The 20,310-nt window shown below is 33.0% G+C and overlaps 1 protein-coding gene across 1 annotated transcript in view; it reads right to left on the reverse strand.

Annotated features, from left to right (window-relative positions):
• The window catches only part of LOC113398909 (protein winged eye), a 99,530-nt gene that overhangs the window by 21,753 nt on the left and 57,467 nt on the right, over nucleotides 1-20,310 (reverse strand). Inside the window, exons 2-7 of the mRNA XM_026637854.2 lie at nucleotides 10,144-10,229; nucleotides 9,877-9,945; nucleotides 6,371-6,497; nucleotides 5,148-5,319; nucleotides 4,692-4,893; nucleotides 3,848-3,949 (exon numbers count right to left, since the gene is read on the reverse strand). Coding sequence (XP_026493639.2) covers nucleotides 3,848-3,949; nucleotides 4,692-4,893; nucleotides 5,148-5,319; nucleotides 6,371-6,497; nucleotides 9,877-9,945; nucleotides 10,144-10,201 — 730 coding nt within the window. The 5' untranslated portion in view covers nucleotides 10,202-10,229. The remainder of the gene's footprint in view (nucleotides 1-3,847; nucleotides 3,950-4,691; nucleotides 4,894-5,147; nucleotides 5,320-6,370; nucleotides 6,498-9,876; nucleotides 9,946-10,143; nucleotides 10,230-20,310) is intronic.

The raw sequence follows: 20,310 nt of genomic DNA on the forward strand, positions 1-20,310 counted from the left end.
GTGACGGGCGGCTGGAGCCGAATTGGCGGGACGTGATTAGAAATACTGTACGCTGCAGCGTGCAACGGCCCTTCCTATCTGTGCCACCAAATATCTATCTATCATACGTATCTGTTTCAAATTGAAGTACATGTTATTAATTTATAAATATTAATGCCTGTTTGCTAAAAATGATCGTAATAATGTATTTTCTATGAAAATTAAACCAATCTTACAACGAATCTTATACTGCTTTTCTCCAAACACTTTTTAATAACCCAAAAATTATAATAAAATAAACACAAAATTTAAATGACAAAAATCACATACGCCGCAAAAGAAGAGACTTTTCTTGTTAAACTGACAAAAGTTAATATTACTGGACAAAATACTTTGTGCTAGTTCATTAAATAAAACCAGAAAGTTTAATAGTCCACAGTCTATACCAATTAATATCCTCGACAATGTTTTCAAATAAATCAAATATAATTTATATTTCTGTCATAAGACCCCAAATGTTGTCGACCACTTGCCGCTGCGCTATTATCTACTCGAGTCACTTTGTTTGCTTTTGTTAATTGCTCCCCAAGCAATAATAACTACTACAGATATAGGAATAATGACTACTTTTCCATAAACAATCGTTGGTCATGCGCCACGCTTTAATTAAGAAACCTGAATGCTCCTCTAATTCATGTCTCCCTAGTACTTGAAAGTCAACTTTATTCTCGTTTAGGTAGAGATTGCTTTGAAAGGAAGGGGGATGAGAATTTCATAATAATAATTACGTGTTTATTGTATTCGAACTAATAAGGGGTCGCGAAGGTTTGATAAATATCGTAGGCCGATAGATTGATTAATATTTCTTCTTATGTTACTGGAAATAGAAGCTTCTGTTTTGTTTTAATTGCTAAAATTGATTTTATTTAGTCACACGGGCTGCCCTAGTCGGATAAAACCTTATAATTGATTTATTTATCTATTATTAGTTTAATTAGAATGTCAATAAACAAATTCGAAAGAGTTTCAACTACGAATAGATGTTGTGGTACAAAAAGTGTATTTAATCATTTTTGTTTCCTATTCACAACATTTTATTTACAGACGACCTAACGACGAATTAGGAACAATGCGTATGACGCGTCGAAGTTATTCCGAAGAATTAAATTAAAAAAATGTGTATTTTGTGCGACGTGAAAATTCATGAAGCAATAAAAGCGACCGCTCTCGCAATTTATAGTAATTGTAAAACTCTGATTAGCATGTAATTGGTCGGACCGGTGCGTTTTTGCCGTATAAATAAATTCGAGCTAGATAGCTGTACATCCGCTCGCTTTCGCGATGTTATCTGTTAATGCTAGAGCGAGAGCGCCGATGAGACAGGCGGCTTTCATGTTTACATGACAAAGACCATTTGTCTATATGACTCTAGAACTTTATTAGTTTTAAGTTATATAATTTAAATCAAAATAATCTTTCTAAAGATAATGCGCGATGTAAAAGGATTATTGTCATATTTATACTTTTTTTATTGATGTGCTTGTAATTCATAGATTTTTAACATACTACTCGGACATATTTTAATACATAATCCGAGACAATACTAATAATTATTATAAAATTGACGGGCTACATAGAATGATAGATATTATTTTTGAATAAAATTTCAAACAATGTAGGTATATGATAATTAAAAAAAATCTGTTTACAATATTTCGCTAAAAATATATATGTAGGTATTTTTAATATAAAGGTGAAACTGCGTGTGTTACGCTCCCGCAGTCAGCTAGCCGATACTCATTTTCTGCAATTATAGAGTTAATTGCATCTTGCAATATCAGACGACCATTACGAGCGTAATTATAATTTCATTAAAAACTATACTTATTACAATAATAAAAAAACCGCCCGTTTTAATTGATTGACAGGTGAAAATAATGATAGAGAGATTTATGTAATAGATATACCTTAATGTACAAGTTTTTGTATATGTGATTAATTTAGTATCTATAAATAATATCATAATGATGTTTATTAATATTTCAATTATGGAAAAATGAAGACTTAATATAATTTATATTTTAATAAAATATAATTTGAAGGTTTTCGAGTGAATATTTAAGAAAATAAAAAAATTAACGTAATTCACATCACACTTCTGCAATATCGATTAGTTCTAGTATTATTTATTATTCACTAACGAAGGCGCGCCCCTCCACATTAAATTATTATCGGCGTGCATGTGTGAGTGTTAAAATGTATTGGTGTGTGTGAGACAACTAAGAGTAAAGACAGCAAAAAAAAATATTTGTAGTTTATTTTATTATAAAATAAATTAATTTAACATGGACAGGCGCTACTTTGAAAAGACTTTACTTTTTCATTATGAAAAAAAAGTAAAACTGTACCTTGTTCTGTATAAACGGAAATTAAAAAAAAGATTGATTCAATATTTCCAGTAATTAAATATAAATAATTCAGCGCGTGATCACATTAATTAGTATAATTCACCATTGGATCATAAGAAGTCAGGCTTTGTATATTATTGTTTTAGACTCATTTTTACATCCATAAATCTTTTAAGACCATTGCACATAACACTAACGATCTTTTTACATGCAAAATTAAATGTTACGTTGTGAGTTCAGCGGGAAACGTTGAGGAAAACCACAATTATGTAGTTATTTATATGTAGCCGTGATGGAAACACCCGGCTGATTCTATGTTAATGGCTCGTATAATTTACCTGCTAAAGGTGGGTAGGTTAAAATATACACTTAAGTACCTATAAGCATTTATGCACTCCTTAATGCTATTCGACGAAAATGTAACAAAATTATAATTAAATCTTTCGTTAAAACCCGATGTACGAGATAAAAATCGCTTCATTAATTACCATTCAAAAGATTACGGCCTTACTTATAAAACATTGTTTAACAGGTGTTTAGTTAAACACAGTTCTCTCTCTCTCTGTCATTATTGGTTTCACATTCAAATGAAGAAGACACAGCATTGTTTAACATATCACTCTCTAAAAAACATTTATAGGTGTCAGTTACAAATCTTAACAAATGTATAAATAGTCCACACTTTTTTATAACAACGTAATTTTTTTAAAAAAAAACTTAAAATGCTTCTAAATAATTGTCGTATTTCACACCAGTATCGGTGGGTTGGCGTGATCGAAGCAATGCGCGATGCCGCGATAGCGCGATTTCGCTCCGACGCTATCAATTAAACTAGGCCTTTGAATTACGATTACGATTTCACCTCATCGACGGTTGCTTGGTTTTAAAATGCGCATTTATGTCTTTGGATTTATAAAAACGTGTTGTGACCTTTACGATTCTTACTACAAGTAATTCAATCAAGAACCGGCTTAGAATATACATAAACAAACGTGTAACGGACGATAAAATAATGAATGAGCGTAAAAAAAACTAAACAGAATTTTATGCAAAAATACACAACCATTGTAAGTTGTAGGCGTCAATATTGCTTATATTTCTTTTTTCGGCGTTTTTTTTATATAAATAAAAATAATAAAACTTTATTCACACCTATTTTTTTCATCATTGTACCGTTGTTAATACATAGTGGTACTAGGCTAACATAAATGACATAGAGTTTGTGATTACTTCATTGGTGACGCAACTACTATCGGCGCGCACAGCGTAGTAAGTCGGCCACTGAACTACCAAAAGGTCCGACTCGAAACCGGTAACCGTCACAAAGTTTTATTCAACAACTCAGTTCTTATTATCAACTCTAGACAAAATATAAATAATCATATGTTTCATATTTATGTGGGTTATGATTGTGATTCTGTTGTATAGTTTAAGATTGTTGATTATTATTTTAAACTTACCAAGTTCATGAAGCCGTTGAGTGTCCTTTTGCGAAAGTGCGGCAAAGAGACCTGTGTCGCCTACTCTCTGACGAGCAACCGCAATCCCGACGGGTATAGAACCTAGAAATATTATATTATTGTAGAAATACATATATACCTATTAATGTACATTTTTTTCCACTAAAATTTGGTAACTTTCATCTTCCTGATAATAAAAAAACTAATCCTAATCATAAAACCTTAAAAATATCAATAATTTACGAATACAAATAAATATTCAAAACAAAATAACGGCAAATAATCTTTCACATGTACAACATATATAATTATAAAAATATAATGAACCAAACGAACAAAAACACCGCAAAATAACTTGTCATCATTCATTGCATCATCATGCTCGCAGTTACTAAGAGTTCATAAATTGTGAACACGTTTATTTTATCACATATGTAAATTCTCGACATTTTTTAACTACATTTATTGTTGACGAGGTTTTTAACGAATTTAATTAATATGAATTTGTTACATAGGTACATAATTATATACTATATTTATTTATTTAGATAAATGTTATATTATATACATAATATTTATTTATTTTAAAATACGTTACTTGTCTTCAAGAATCTGATAATTTTTAACTACATATCTCGTTAAATGTGATTATGATAAAAAAAAAACAATTACTTTCTACCTGATTTACACGTTAATCAACCAAATGAAAAATTTACATTGTCAAATATACTGTATGTATGTGTATACATGTTACAAAAATATAATTTTTATCATCCATGAGGAAAAATTTGCTAACAGCTGAGTCTTGCAAACTACCAGAGTAACATAAACCAAAGGAAGTTACCATTGTTCAACGAAGCCGGTATAGCGGGCGGCGGTTGGTCCGGCTTATTCCCGGGTGAGGCTTGTTCCAGCTTGACTGCGACGAGTTCGGACACGTGGACATGTTGTGGTTCACGTTTTACTTGGACCTGTACGTTCTGGCCAGCCACGCCTAGCCAGGTCACTGGGTTAGTTCGACTGCAACCACCGTCTGTGTGTATGACCTAAAATCATAATTAATTATTAAAATACAATGCTTTATATAAAGGTTCCTTTTTCAACAACTATATATATAGTATTGAAGTACATATTAATTTTAATATGAAAGATGTTGACTGTTTGCAAAAAAGTACACGCCTCGATCAGTTGTTAAGAAGAAGTAAAGTGCAAACTACTAACGGCTCTTATGCCTTAGTATGAAAACGCTGATATCAATCGTGTGTTGCGGAATAATAAAGAAAGTAATGTAACATTTAACCTTTTTAGGTGAATTCGTAAGACAGGTGTTACAGGTTCGCTTAGCTTGCTCCGTCTTGATAGTGAGGGGCTGCATCATACCCACACCTTCGAGCAATTGTCGCTGGTCAGGACAGCAGAGCGATTCGGATAAGCACTTTCCTAACTTAGCCTCTTCCATTTTACTGGATTCCCTGTACAATTATGATAGCTTAGGTTAGATAGTGACATATTTTTACTAAAAAGTTTAGGAATTTTAACTTTATATAAACTTTAAAAACATTGTATGAGTTTTTTAATTATATTCTATAATTCGCTGTACATATTATAAAAACTATGATTCAAACTAAGATTTAATTATATTCATAAAATAATAAATGAATCAAACAAAATATGGCCAAAACGCACTGTCTATGTGTGTTACACATACACTTTTTAAATTTATGAAACGAATATAACGAATAAACGAATATGTAGCTCTTCAGTGAAAATACTACCGTGGCAAAAGGATAAAGTACAAGTATTTTTCGCTTGCTGTATCTAGATAGATATAATAAGCAAAAAATACTCGTTTAATAAATAGTAAAAATACGCTTCAATAAACTAAATAAAAGTATAACATAACCTTTAAAAATTTAATAACCATAACAAAGGCTGGAGTGCTTAATATAGGTTGCCTTTGATTCTGTTTTGCTATTCATGAAATAAATAACATTAAGAAAATATGTTTTCGTAGAAAGCGACCCAACGTTTTTACGGTTAGTTATTAGGTACTTTTAATTTATTTGAATTATTTAATGGTTATGCATATATATATATTTGTATATATAATCTATTATTTTATTTATATTGTAGGTATTCGAATTAATTTTTAATTTAATATAAAATTCAATTGTTTGTAATATAATTTACAGTTTTAATAACGCGTGTTATTTAAGATTGTGTTAATTGAGTTGCGGCTTTCTATAACACACACATAGATAAATATAATTAATTGATCATTATAACATATAAGCTATACTGTAAGAAACTTTGACTATCGACATTCAAGCTGATGGCAGCATTTTGGAAATCAAATTACAGTGATACGCGTCTGTGTTTTGTGTTTTGATATGTGTCTCTTTTAAATACTATAATTATTAGAATCAAAATCGCGTAACATTCATTCTTTCATTTTAGAATTTCAAAGTGTTCTTGCAGAATAGCCCCATGTGGGTACAGTTAATATAAAAGTGTTAAACACACTTGTCCGTGACGAGGACTCGCTGCGCGCAATTGAGCAGTTCCAACTGCAGCGGCGAGTACGGCGAGTTCGGGGGCGGAGTCGGCACACCGAAAGTCGACAGAGACGTTGAGAACAAGCTCTCTGTTACTGCATCAAACAAAAAACAAATATTTATTAAGTACTCGTTATGTTATTATTAGATGACACTGTATGAAATGTTATAAGGCTTATGCGCCACCAACATTGGAAACTACGATGTTATGTCGCTTGTGCCTGTAGTTAATGCTCTCTTTCAGAGCGGAATTCAACAACAACAACACCAACAACATCTTCAATGGGCTTACACAATGCACTACTCCAAGTTAAATTTGATACAGTAGTTTTATACACAATATAACGATAATACATACTATTATCATTATATTTTATTAGTGTCGTCTAGACTGTAGAAATGTACTTTAAGAATATGACCTCAATCAAGGCAATCTGTATTTATGAGATCAATGACAAGAAACATTGACATATGATTTGTGTTTGCTTTGATACATGAAATTCAGAAGCCTATTATTTCCAAATAATGATAATAATGTCCTTTTGACGGATTTCAGCGACGGCGACCAATCTCGACGGAGACTAACTATACATTAGATATTACTTATAGTACAATAGTGTGTCCGTAACAGATGTACACTGTATGCCCTCACTCTCATAACCCGATGGGATGGCAATCTAACGCGATTTAGGGAGATAGACTTCAGATGGCTACTAATTATTTCTTGACTGAAAAACCCTACCTACCTTAACTACCTTTTCTAAAGCGAAACTAGGGATTTGAACCCATGACCTCGGTTTGCAAAATCGCAAGTTAACTAGAGCAACGAAGCAGACAAATACATCTATAAACAAACGTATATACATATTTATATATAGATTAAATTTTATTTATGTTACAACCCTTCGTCTAAAACAAACAGAAAGTAAAAAACAAAAAAAGTATTCTTAAAATTCGTGCGACTAATAGCAGTGTACTGAGTAACGAACACATGTGCGATGCGCGGGAGTCGCCGCCGAGTGACACAGTGATAATTAAGGCCCCTCCGGCCCGCAAATAGACACCGTACAGTTTCACCAGCTATTTAATGACTTCCATTTGTCATGCATGTTTTTTTTTCAGTGTGCCATATCGAAATTGGATAAACGCTATTACGCACACTTTATTCCGACTGACAAATGTAAGACGAGGCGTTACCTACAAAAATGGTTTAGGGGATTGATTATTTAATCAATGTTGGATATTTCTAACAATGTCAAATTCTTTCGAATGTCAAATCAATAATGCCCAGAGGATCGGAATTGCGATTCAACGGGGAGATCTAGGTAGTCATCTTGCCATTATTCCACGCGGTCGTTATTTGTACAGTAACTATTTTTATTTATAGACAGGTAATTATAGATCCACCATTACTACTCCATGTTTGGTCATGTGTCTAGGCAATAGAACAGCCTGGAAAATCTTATAATGGTTGGCCACGTGGAGGGGATGAGAGGTAGATGAAGAGCGCCGTCCCGGTGGATAGACATAGTAAAGGCGTCTACAGGATCCAGTACCCAGGCTTGCCTACGAATGGCACAGAATAGGAATGCCTGGAATAAGGTGGTGCGAAGTGTACAGGAGAGCCACACGCATGATGGTTACGACCCTCAGTAATGAGGAAACGACTAGGAAGAAGAAAAGAATTATAGATTTACTAGGAATAATTCTTGTGTTTCTGATCCAGAAATAAAGAAACCGGGGTTAACAAAACAACCGTTGTAAATAACGCAGTAAGGCATCACCGCTGTCAAATACGGGTTAATGGACACACACGCAGATTTAAATGTATTCCTTCACCCCCAAACAGGAGATGAATTATTATATGCATATATGAGCTCATACTTGTATGAATTTCAACTCGCAGAGTTGAGTTACCAGGTTGAGGCTCACGAGTTCCAGTGGCCAATAGCCGTGTTTTTTAATAGCTATCTTTAAATTACAGTAATTTATCTGACACGGTATAATTTTACGCGCATCACACACGATTTTACTAACTAAATATTTCGATTAAAAACAGACCTAAGTCTCATATAGTCCATAACAGCTTGCGCTCTTTCGAGGTCTTGTTTAAACTTTTTTTTTTGTTAAATTAGTCTCGTTTTGCGCGCTGTCACAGGAGATATTCACAAGATCCACATATTAAACACTAAATCCGAGAAGCCGTCTGTCAGTCACGTTACGTTACACGCACGTCAGTCAAACCGACCTCTATAATTGTTACAAACGATACGATCTGAAGATTGCCACGCATTCCAGTTAAGGTTTTATTTTAAATGGTTTTGTTCAATTAAATTGTGTGTAAAGTATCGCAAACATAATACGAACAGACGTTCGATTGTTGTCCATGCAATTTATTAATAATAGGTGGTAGGGCTTAGTGGAAGTCGGCCACGTATCAAGTCACTAACGCTAATCATTCACAATACAACATCAGAAAAACTAAGAAAATATCAAGATACATAGAAATTTAAACTGAATAAAAAGCGCAAACGGTTTACATCCCAATAGCCCTTCCATCAACAGGTATCGAGACAACACTACTTCCACAAAGTCTGAACATCAATAAAAGCCCTATTTTCATCGAATGCTCCAGAAAGCCATTCTTGACACCTGTTCTATCACACGAAAGTTTTTAACGTCTTCCATTCTAGCATCCGCATATTTATTTATTGCTCTGAGGCAACTAGATTTCATACAATTTGTTTACCAGTTTGCCCATTGAAAGCCATCGGCAGCTTCAAGAAAACAATAATAATTCTACGGGTAAAATATAAAATTACGTGTAAACAGCTCACAGACAGACACTTCGATTCGATAGCGTGCTGGGAACTGGAGCTGTAAAGTAAGTTGATTCTGCCGTTCACTCTACAAACGTATGCTACCCTGGTATCATGGACTAGTCGGAATAGAAGAAAGTTGACTTGTGTCTGTTCACACACATTTGATCTACTGTGCATTTGTAGTATTTGAGGTTGGTCGCCATGATGGAAATTTTGTCATATGGATAATATAATTATGATATGAAACAATCCTTACTTTTATTGTATTTTATATAATACATCCGGTTGTCTGTAGTGACTTTTGAACAAATTTAGAAACCATAGAATGACGCAGGAATTGTTTAAAAAAGTTATGAATATACACGGGCGAAGTTGCAATAAACGCTAATAAACTAAACCTTACTTTGTAAATCAGAGTTATCTAGTTATCGCTCGCGGCGATACATGTTTTACTAATTATAGTTTATGTTACCCGTTCAAACTTCAACTTTGTATTAAAAGTGCAGCTAAAATTTACTTCATTTTTATAATGACTTAACATGTTTAAAATTAAAACATGAAATGTAGATTGAAAACATTTTTATGAAATTGAAATTATTTTCAATTATTACAACTAAAGTTATTTTAATTTTAATATTGTAGAAATAGTTACCTTTATGTATCTGTGAAGATCGGCCACCTTGGTTTGGAAATAGTGAATACAGTGGAAGTCTCGTGACACCTGTGAAATAGTGTGTTTTTAATTAATATAACTAAATAATGAAAAAGTATGTTTACTATTTTATTTCATAATAAATATAGTATGTACGTACATAGAAGAGACAAAAGAGGTTTTTTAGGAATAGTTTTTTTGTTTTCGAAATATTTTTTAAGTAACGAAAATCAGCATAAAAGTTGTTCGAGTACCAGGCTCGCATACCTTGGTGCAGATCAGAGGGCGGGCGGGAGCGGGCGCCCCCCGCCGCCCCGCCCAGCATCGCCCCACGTGCTGAACCACCTCACCACCTGCGGACAAACCACAATTACATTACTATCATACCCACTATACTCTCATAGTTGTTATACTTATTGCAACTTATGAAATTAATTGTTTTTATCCCTTATTTATTATCTATTTTATATTCTGTTTGTTATTTTTGAACAAGCCACTACCTAAATAAAATAAAAATGTCAAAAGAGTTTTTTTCTAGGCATATTTTTCGTCTCATATCATTCTCAGAAAACGGGGTCACTAAACGACGTAACAAAATTGATATTTTTCTCGCTGAACGTAGGTACCGTTGTTTTTAAATACTGCGGGTCCAAAATATCTTAAACAATAGAGAACCGTTTTCTTTTTTGTAATTATATCATCGCTTTTTACAGAATATGGCCAAGAAATTTTAAACGTTATTTATTTCCGTTATAAGAAAACAAAAATACATTTCACATTTTATGACAACTCAATCTTGGATCAAATACTAATCAATTTTACGTAGTTTTTTCAGTCAAGTAAATTTCTCTTTATCATATTTAATTGTTTCTTATATCTAAAAATATTTCTTAACAAAGAAACTACTGATAGGCCAACTAACAGCATTGAGTAGTACGCCGAACGAAAAATCTAGCGTGCTTCCAAAGCCTGAAACGCTTGACTTAGCAAAATTTCGTTATCGAATTACCCTTACAGGCTCAGAGGGCATTAACCTAGTAACCTACCTACAAAATTAGTCCAGTAAAACCGTAAACAGACTGACGTTAGAAAGTTCATTTACGGACACATTTTAATTACATTACACGAAGTGAAGCGGTAAGTAGCGATGTTGTTAATAAAATCGTGTCATCGATACATGAAAACGCTTTTAACCGCGCACTCGTTTAGTTCAACGCCTCCTTTAGTCTACATTTTATTATAGAATAAAATTACTTTCATGCAAAACAAAAAATCCATAAAAAAATTACACCCGAATTAGAATTATGTTTCGAATATAAATTGATTAGTATTAACTAAAAAGTCATGTAAAAAAAAGAACAGAGGTATTTGAACATTTTATTCTTGTATTTGGATAGATGGCGCCACGGTCGCACAGAACAGAATAATATCGACGGCAGCCTCATCTCAGCATATCCACATATAATGAATAGCTTGTTATTAAAAAATAATATGTTACTCGTATACGCTTACAATATGTCATTGGACAGCTATCTCAAATCAATTAATTTAAAATACAGCCAATTGTAAATCTATACACAGAATCACAGAAGCTTTTTTCTGTAGGTAGGTACCTATATCTGATTCAATATCAAGCGCTAGAGCTATATAATATGTAAATTGGTACTTAGCAATATAGGTCCAATGGAACATGGTTTCAAATGTTGAAATTGTGGTTGAAATTTTGGAAAATTATTGTATTGTAGGATAAAAGTCGGTTAAAATTTCGCCTATAAACAACAAACATTGTAAGGAGTAATAGTTTTTTGTATGTATTAATTATCTTTAATAATACCAATCATCTGTCTTGTCAATACATTTTACGAAACGTCTATTAATTTAAAATACAAGTCAGAATTTACCATTAAGACGTATATTCTTTAGTTAATAATACGTCTATTAAGAATGTATTTTATAATAAAACCGTGGTAAGTCGGGCTTTTATTTCGTGTCGTGTTGTTTAATAAGAAAAACAATGGGTACATTCCCTTGAGAATATTTGTATATATTTAAAAACATTATTTGTAATATAATTAGTAAATATATCAGTAATCACCAACAACACGCATTGAAGCAGCGTCATGAAGTAAGCTTAGCCTTCGCCTCAAAGGGGATAAGGAGGCCATGCTAGTGGGACGTTTTACTTTTACTTTTTAAGTAATAAAACGATATTAAACCTCCGAGTAGGTCTTCAAGTAATCAAATCATTAAAACGTCTCTTCGGCAGCGACACAGCTGGAACTGCGGAAAATTTAATAGTATTTTCAAGTTATACAGCTAACTAATTAGAAACCATAAATTCAAGAATTCTAATCTTGTTCCACGTACCTTTAATTTAAGCATTAAAAATACATAACCTATTATCATAATTTAATTTGTGTTAATATAAACTTTAGTCCTTATTAGATAGGGTTCCAAATAGCTCGAAGGAATTCAGGTAATCTGTGCCAAGAAGTAGGCGGCCCGACGAAACAGACGGACATAAAAAACCTTCATTGTTCCGTGTTCTATCGAAGTGTGAGATGTGGGAATAAATTAAGTTGACCCATTTCAAAGTTTTTACAGGTAAAGGGATTGCGCCTTCTGAGAATTCTTGAGTAGATTATAGATTTAAATCGTCATGGAATCGGTTTACAGTCTTGTAATATATTTTTTAACATTTTATAATTGGATTGTATTAATTAAACTCTTACACACATGTAACAAAACTCAAGTGAACATTATATAAGACCTAATTATGATCATAGAGAAACCATTGCAAATGGGTCACGTATACAAATATTCAAATAGATTGAATTGACATTAACAATTGCTAATTTTTATAGCATCTGTTGGCGTACTGTCAAATAGGCCAGCTGATGGTAAGTGGTCACCACTGCACATAAACGTTGGCACCGCACGTAATTATAGCCGTTGCTTATGCGCCACCAAGCTCGGTAGCTGAGATGAAATATCCCTTATGCCTGTAGTTGCAAGGGCTTACTATTATTACTGCTTGGCGATAGACTATATGATGAGTGGGCTGTATATGCCACCAAATAAGTAAATTAATTTATATAATGACAAAAACTTTTTTACTGCCATCATTAGACAACCGTTATTTCGTAGTAATTGACGTCACAAAATTAATGAATTAGTATTGGTAGTTTCGAACATAATTTAAATAATTTTCATGTATCTCGATGGCACTTTCTAGAGCACTTAAAGTCTGTTTATGGTATTTTTAAACTACCCTAAGTGTTATCATCAACCAGATGGTATACCTATATTTCGCAATATTTTTTTACGCTTTAGTGCCAATAGACATTCAGGATGAATATAGGTTATATTTATCCTGAATGTCTATTGGCACTAGGTAGATGCTATTTAGAACTTGATTTAAACAAACACCTCCCGTGTTTGTTTAAATCGGTAATAAAATGTTAGTGAAATTACATTAAAAAAATAGACGCTATGTGAAATTAAAAAAATAGTTTTATTTAATAGTAGTTTTATTCACCCGAAGGGCTAGAGCCAACTAAACAAGATTTGACATCGAATTGACGCGATATCATTGGTCGAAAGCTTGAATAATCTATGATACTCATTACGGCTTTAGGAATAACAAAGAATTTTAAACATCGACGAAACTGTTATCGGAATTTTGTAACAAAAATAATGTGGTTACAAGTAGTTTAGTGGAATAGTGTTTTATTATAAATAAAGATATATTAGTCAAAATCGGTTAGTAATGCACAATATAGCTGAACTGAATATTAGCCAATCGCCTGGCATACGTCAATCTAAAGCTTGTTTATTGGAATTATTATTGACTTCCATTGAAATGGAAGACACTCACTTGCACTTGTAAAGTTGAATAAAATATTTGGTGCTATGACTAGGTGGTAGCAAGCAACAGTACTCAGTATTGTTGTGTTTCGGTTTGAAGGGTGAGTAAGCCAGTGTAACCACAGGCACAAGGGTCATAACATCTTAGTTCCCAAGGTTGGTGGCGCATTGGTGATGTAAGGAATAGTTAATATTTCTTACAGCGCCATTGTCTATGAGCGGTGGTGACCTCTTACCATCAGGTAACCCATTTGCTCGTCCGCCTACCGATACCATAACAAAAAGGACTTTGTGCAAGCCCGTCTGTTACCACGTATCAGATATTCTATGTAGTATTGTTCCGGTTTTAATTCAGGATGATTGGGCGAGCATTACGTGCACACAGATAAGAGACACAACAACACGGCTGTCAAGGTTAGTGGCGAATTGGCGATGTAAGCTATGCTTAATATTTCTTACATTACAAATGTCTATGGGCGGACCACTTAATAACGGGTATCATTTGCCCGTCCACGTGCACATAAATACCATTGAAAAAATACCGCCCCCTTGCTTCCCAACTATTTAATACTATGTTAAAAATTACATATCAATTAAGTTACTTTCGTTGCTATTATAATGTACACACCCTACTCAGTAAACGTGTGTATATATAAAAGTTTCTATCTAAATACACATAGTTGACATTTTAGTAAAGTCATTAATATATTACTGAAAATAACTAATAAATAAAGACCTTTATTTATCTTGTATTTAGACATCTATATACATTGTACGTATACAAATAAGACTATAAATTAGCATGAACTTTGACGATAAACGTTATTTTCCACTACGGAACCCTTCACTTTACATGGTCACGCGCTTAACCGATTTTCTGTGACATAGTGAATTTTGATTTATATAATAACAAAAACATGTAAACTGAATAGGTAATATCTATAACATATTTAAGAAGGTTTGGTGTTAAAATTTTATACAACAATAAATCCTAATATATTATGTAGGTATTACACCTAGTACATATATATTAAAAATATGTTATTGTTTAAAAATGATAGCCCAGTACGTTTTCAACAGTATAAAAACTGCTGGAAATATATTTAAAAAAAAAAACAGTACTAAAATCGATATTTTTAGGTGTTGAGAATGGAAAGCTTGATCCTAATTTATAGGCAATCGCTTCCGTATTGTTGACGTGTGGTCGTGTTTGCACTGAGCTTCGTATTCAAAGAAATATCGTGCACCCGTACTTTCGAAACGACTATTGACAAAATGACCCATTACAATAGCGTACCTATTAAAAAAATATTAAACGGTACACTATATCTAATTATTTTTATATATTATCATGTTATTATATATTATAATTTCTATAATTTGTTTCTGAACTTATTTTCATTTTGTTTAGTTTACATTTTGTTTAGTTTAGATTTGTTAAATAGTTTTCGAAAAATTATTTTATTTCATTGTTTTGTAATTATTAGTTTTAGTTTTTTCTTTTTCTTTTATTTTTATTTCTTAAGTTTTGTTTTAGAGTTCAATACTTTATAAGTGCATGTTGTGTTCTCCTATAATTGGAGGTACATTTAATATTTTATTGTCTAAACTTGTATTTTTTGTATTACATATGTACCTGTGTTGGAGTTCCATATTAAATAAATAAATAAATAAATAAAACAAAAGTCTCCACGACGTGTCCGTTTGTCGGTCTGATCGATTGCCTCAAAAACTATCGAACGGATTTTCATACGAGTGTTTCGTTAGTTAGGTAGGTGTATAATTATTAAGGTTTTGTGTAGGTTGACTATAATAGGGTAGGGATTTTGAACATTTCGGAAAAAATAAAACATTCGGACTGGCGGCGTAAACCAATATTAGTGATTACGATATAATCCTTAGACTACTCGTTCGAAGTCAGGTCGACTAGCTTAAATAATATGTAAATTAATTATATCAGTAATAAGAACAGTTAGTTGTAAGATGATAGAAAACTCGACGAAGTGTTTCCTTGCCTCGCTCGTCATTCAGAGGAATAAAAAAAAAAAAAATCGATAATAACTGACAGCGATATAAACAAGACTGAGTGTTCGCGATGATCGCGTGAGGCCCAACAGTCAATCAGGTTGAGGAAACCCGTACCGCCGCATTACTATTGACTTTGTCCAAATTACAGACTAACTCACGAATACCTGTAATATTAATTAATAAACAATATTTCACTACTTGTTGATGGGAAAATATGTTTGAACTTCTATCGAGATTTTCAAATTAATTTCACATTTATTAAATTATAGTGACCTTTATGTAGGTACATATGTAACAACGCTTGTTTTATGTGTGTGTGTGTGTTTACTTAAAAGGTATATTGGTAACTTACTTTTTAATTTTATACAAAAGTAGTTGTCTTGCTTTGCTCGCATTTTAGGGGTTGGTTGTCATGTGTTAGGCAAAAAGTAGCCTATATCCTACCTGGGAGTTCAAGTTTGCTTCATTTGGCAGTGAAAGAGCGACAGACAGACAGACAGACAGAGTTAGGTACTTTCACATTTATAATACCTATTAGTATAGAAGTATAGATATACAAATAATGATTTACCTTTACAGGACCAATGGCCCAATTGTTAGACACTTGAATTTCAATCACGGATTGTGGCTTCAAGCCCATGCCAGTTCTAATTCAAAACTCTGAATATTCATGAGCTTACTTTATGATTCATCTCGATGTGTACCTAGTTACCCACCAACCCGCATTGATGTAATAAGCTTCAAGCGTTCTAAAAACGAGGGGAAGCCTAAACCCAGACGTTGACGAACTCTTATTTTACTTCACTTTAGATATAAATGTTTTAAATATATTGTCATACACATATACCTAATTACCAAAAATATATTTGCAAAAACTAGCTCTTAAGATTTAAACGGAAACTTAAGAAATCTAACGACATAATCTTTACCCTGCAACGAAATTGCAGTAACCACCATTGTTTGGTCTTATTAGAAACTACTTTCTATGAACAAGTGAGCAGTACCCGTGGACCTGGTAGGTAGGTAGGTACGAGTACTATCGCGTGAGGTCCAGTAGTCAATCACTAAGAGCTCGTAAAACTCGACGGCTATTCAACGTGAACTATTGGCACTGCGTGGGTTGACGTGCATTTTATAGGCCGAGATGTCAGTGACTAAATCTGAATTCATGGCTATTTGTCGCCCATTTTATAAAGCGAAGTCTTAATCGTCTCGTTTATGACGTATTACGTTCTTATGTAAAAAGGTCAGCGTAAAGGTAGGGTCGATTTATATAGCAATATTTTATATTACTGACGACGGCAATATCAGACGTGTAAGTCGGTTCTTTTTCGTATTGTTTAATTATTTTCATTGGTTTTGATTAAAACTATTTCCAGCTCATAGAGGATTTGAATTTAGGGATGTTATGGTTATATTTCTAACCTATGTCAATTATAAATTAACGAACGATAGTTGAGCAACTTCTTAAAATTAATATAAACATTACTATTAATTATGTAATATCCAAGAAAATAATTAATATACAATAATTGTATTCATCAAAATCGTCTTTTGAAAACTGAAATATACTTTAAACTTTCAGTCTTGTATAGTAAACATATCCTTTAGTAGGTATATTAATTCTATTTCACATATGTTAATTTATGTCGTCATAAATAATGTCATCGTAGGTCTACGTCATTTCGGATACTTATATATAGATGATCGTTATCACGAAACTGAAGTCACAATTCCGCCAATAATAGTGAAAAGCATAATGAATTCGCCGTTCAATGATATTTTTCTTGTAAATATCAACAATACAAAACCATAGTACTCAAACAATTTTAATACAAATAACGAATCGAAAACGAACGAAACAAAAATAAACAAAAATATATTTAAATTTATACGTATTCAACGTTTTTATTACCGAAAATGGAATCAAATACAATTTGCTTATATATTTCAGGAACAATAACGTGAAATATTTGCTAATATTACTTACATACATCCCCTGTAAAGGGAACGTTGCTAAGAAGCTCGTTTCTATTCCACATCGGTAGGATCAGGAAACCTTAGAAAATTCCAATAAGGTACCCCCTTATAGCCTTCGCCTAAGTCGCCGGTGGGAAAATTCTTTTGACGTGAAATGAGGGGCGTCTCGTCCAAATATCTCGAGTATATTAAAGTTAAAATCATAGTATTCCAACCGTAATGCGTATAACATAAGTGGTAGAGAAGAGGAGTTTATTTCAGCACGTGTTATTTCCAAACCGCTTGCAAGACATTAATCGCTAGGCTCACATTATAATGGGAGCGACCTTTGCCAACGAGTTCGTTGACTTTAGAAAATACTACAGATTATAAAATCGAAAAAATATAGTGTTATGTTTACGTTAATATTAATTTATGAAACTCATCTCGTTCGTATATCTATTTCTGATTTCTATCTATAAAACGAAGTAAGGTTTCGAGTTCGGAATATAAGTTGCTAAGTCGTACGGAACGTGGTACGGAAATTAAAAAGTTCCGGGGAAGATCTCATATCCAATGGATTCCTAATAAAAGTCGAAGTATTTTTATCTTTACTCACAATTATATGAACATTAGATTATACGTTTATAAAATTTATAATCTGACACCATAACAAACCAAAAAAAAACCGGTCTTTGTTAACTATCTTTTTAAAGAAGTCTTCAAAATTTAACGACACAAATTAATTCCTTCGAAAATTTAAAATCATAATTGTTGGGTAATTAAAATGTTTAAAAGAAGATATAATAAAATGATACAACGGTTGCTCAACGCCAGTAAATCCATGTGTCCGAACGTAGTGGCGGCGTAGTAGCTAAGCCGCAATTAACTAATTGTATTTAATGACAATTGCAGAGAAAGTGTAAATTAAGCAATTAAGTTTAAACGCGCCACAATTGACAGAACCATGTATAACGTATCCTATGGCGTGTTTGATATATAGATACATACTCACAAATAACAATACGCGCGATCTGAGCTGGCCGGTCAGGAAATTAGTCACGAATGGCTGATCCGGTAGTTTTTAGTGGTAGCGAATTCGTATATTAAGCGGGTATATTTAGATACGAGGGGAGGTTCAAACTTCTGCGGGGTGGAGCGGTAGGTGTAGAAGTTGGGATAATTGTTTGTTAATTATTAATTTACGAGTAATTTAACAAACTAGTAGACCTTTAAATAGATTAGATGTAAGAATAGAGAAATAATCTGTTGTAAAGTTCTTGATCGATAAATTAAACTCAGCTTAAGTCATGGAATACAAGCCGTTTATCGAAGGTAATCTCGGTAAATCTTCGTAAAAGCAGGTATTATAAGGGCATGGCCTATTTAAATACAGTCGGTCCCGGTCAGCTAAATTTATTAAAGACGATAATTACTCACAATAATTAATATATATTTTTAAATTTAGTTTATATTTTGGTGTAATAGCATACATCAAATGCCATCAGCACTTATTAACGACATGTTAATTCGCGAGAAACCAAACCCACCAGCGAAAGACTAGTAGGTTTAAAGTCGAACAAAACCTTTTTTATTTTCATTGTTACAAAACGAACATCCCGAACCCAAGTTAAGGGAACTTGGGTACGGGATGTTCGTTTAGGTTCGTTTATGGTTCGTTTAATAATAAAGGAATACGAATAGTGTATTTAGTCCATTCAAAATGGAAACACTATTTTCCTCTTCGCCTCTCATTATCTAATCAATGAACAAATACTGGCCCGTATATATTTAAAATGTACAGATAGAATATTATTACTTGTGGTAGGATTTTATACAAACCCTCCTGTGTAGGTATCATCATATATTCTACCACCAAGCAGCAATACTTTATGTTTTCGTATTCCGGTTTGTAAGGTGAATGAGCCAGTGTAACTACAGGCACAAAGGACATAATAACTTAGTTCCACGGTTGGTGGTGCATTGGATATGTAAGAATTTTTTAAAATTTATTACGGCACCAATATCTATGGGCGGTGGTGACCACTTACCATCAGGTTGCACATATGCCCATGTGGCCCATATGCCAACCGATTTCAATTAAGTTTCGACATTCGAATCCGATCTTTTAATTCAAAATTCAAAATTCGATCCTTAGGAACGCCTGAAACTATTCCTAGCATAACATAATCCTAAAATATTTTAAGAAACAATAATTTCGATACGAAGATTTAAATGCAGTATGATAAAACACAGCACCTAACAATCTTTGTCTTCAAAACATCATTCAACTCGAGATAGAAATTTACACTATACTCAGAGGAGTCGGGGTCAAACCTACAGCTTTCACGTCGCTAGACGACGTAATATGTTGAGCTATCGAGGGTAATAACTTATGACTAATAGAAAATATTATCTGTCCGAAACGATAGGCGGATAGTTGATTGATATCAAAGGTGCGGTGAGGAACCGATGGCAGCTTAACATTTAATTCAACACTAACACGTGACGATTCAAAAGTACTTATGAACCTATTTGAATAAAGAACATTTTGATTTTGACTGTTATACCAGGCGATAT

The sequence above is a fragment of the Vanessa tameamea genome, chromosome 9 (genome assembly GCF_037043105.1).
Source record: "Vanessa tameamea isolate UH-Manoa-2023 chromosome 9, ilVanTame1 primary haplotype, whole genome shotgun sequence".
NCBI classification, from domain to species: Eukaryota; Metazoa; Arthropoda; class Insecta; order Lepidoptera; family Nymphalidae; genus Vanessa; species Vanessa tameamea.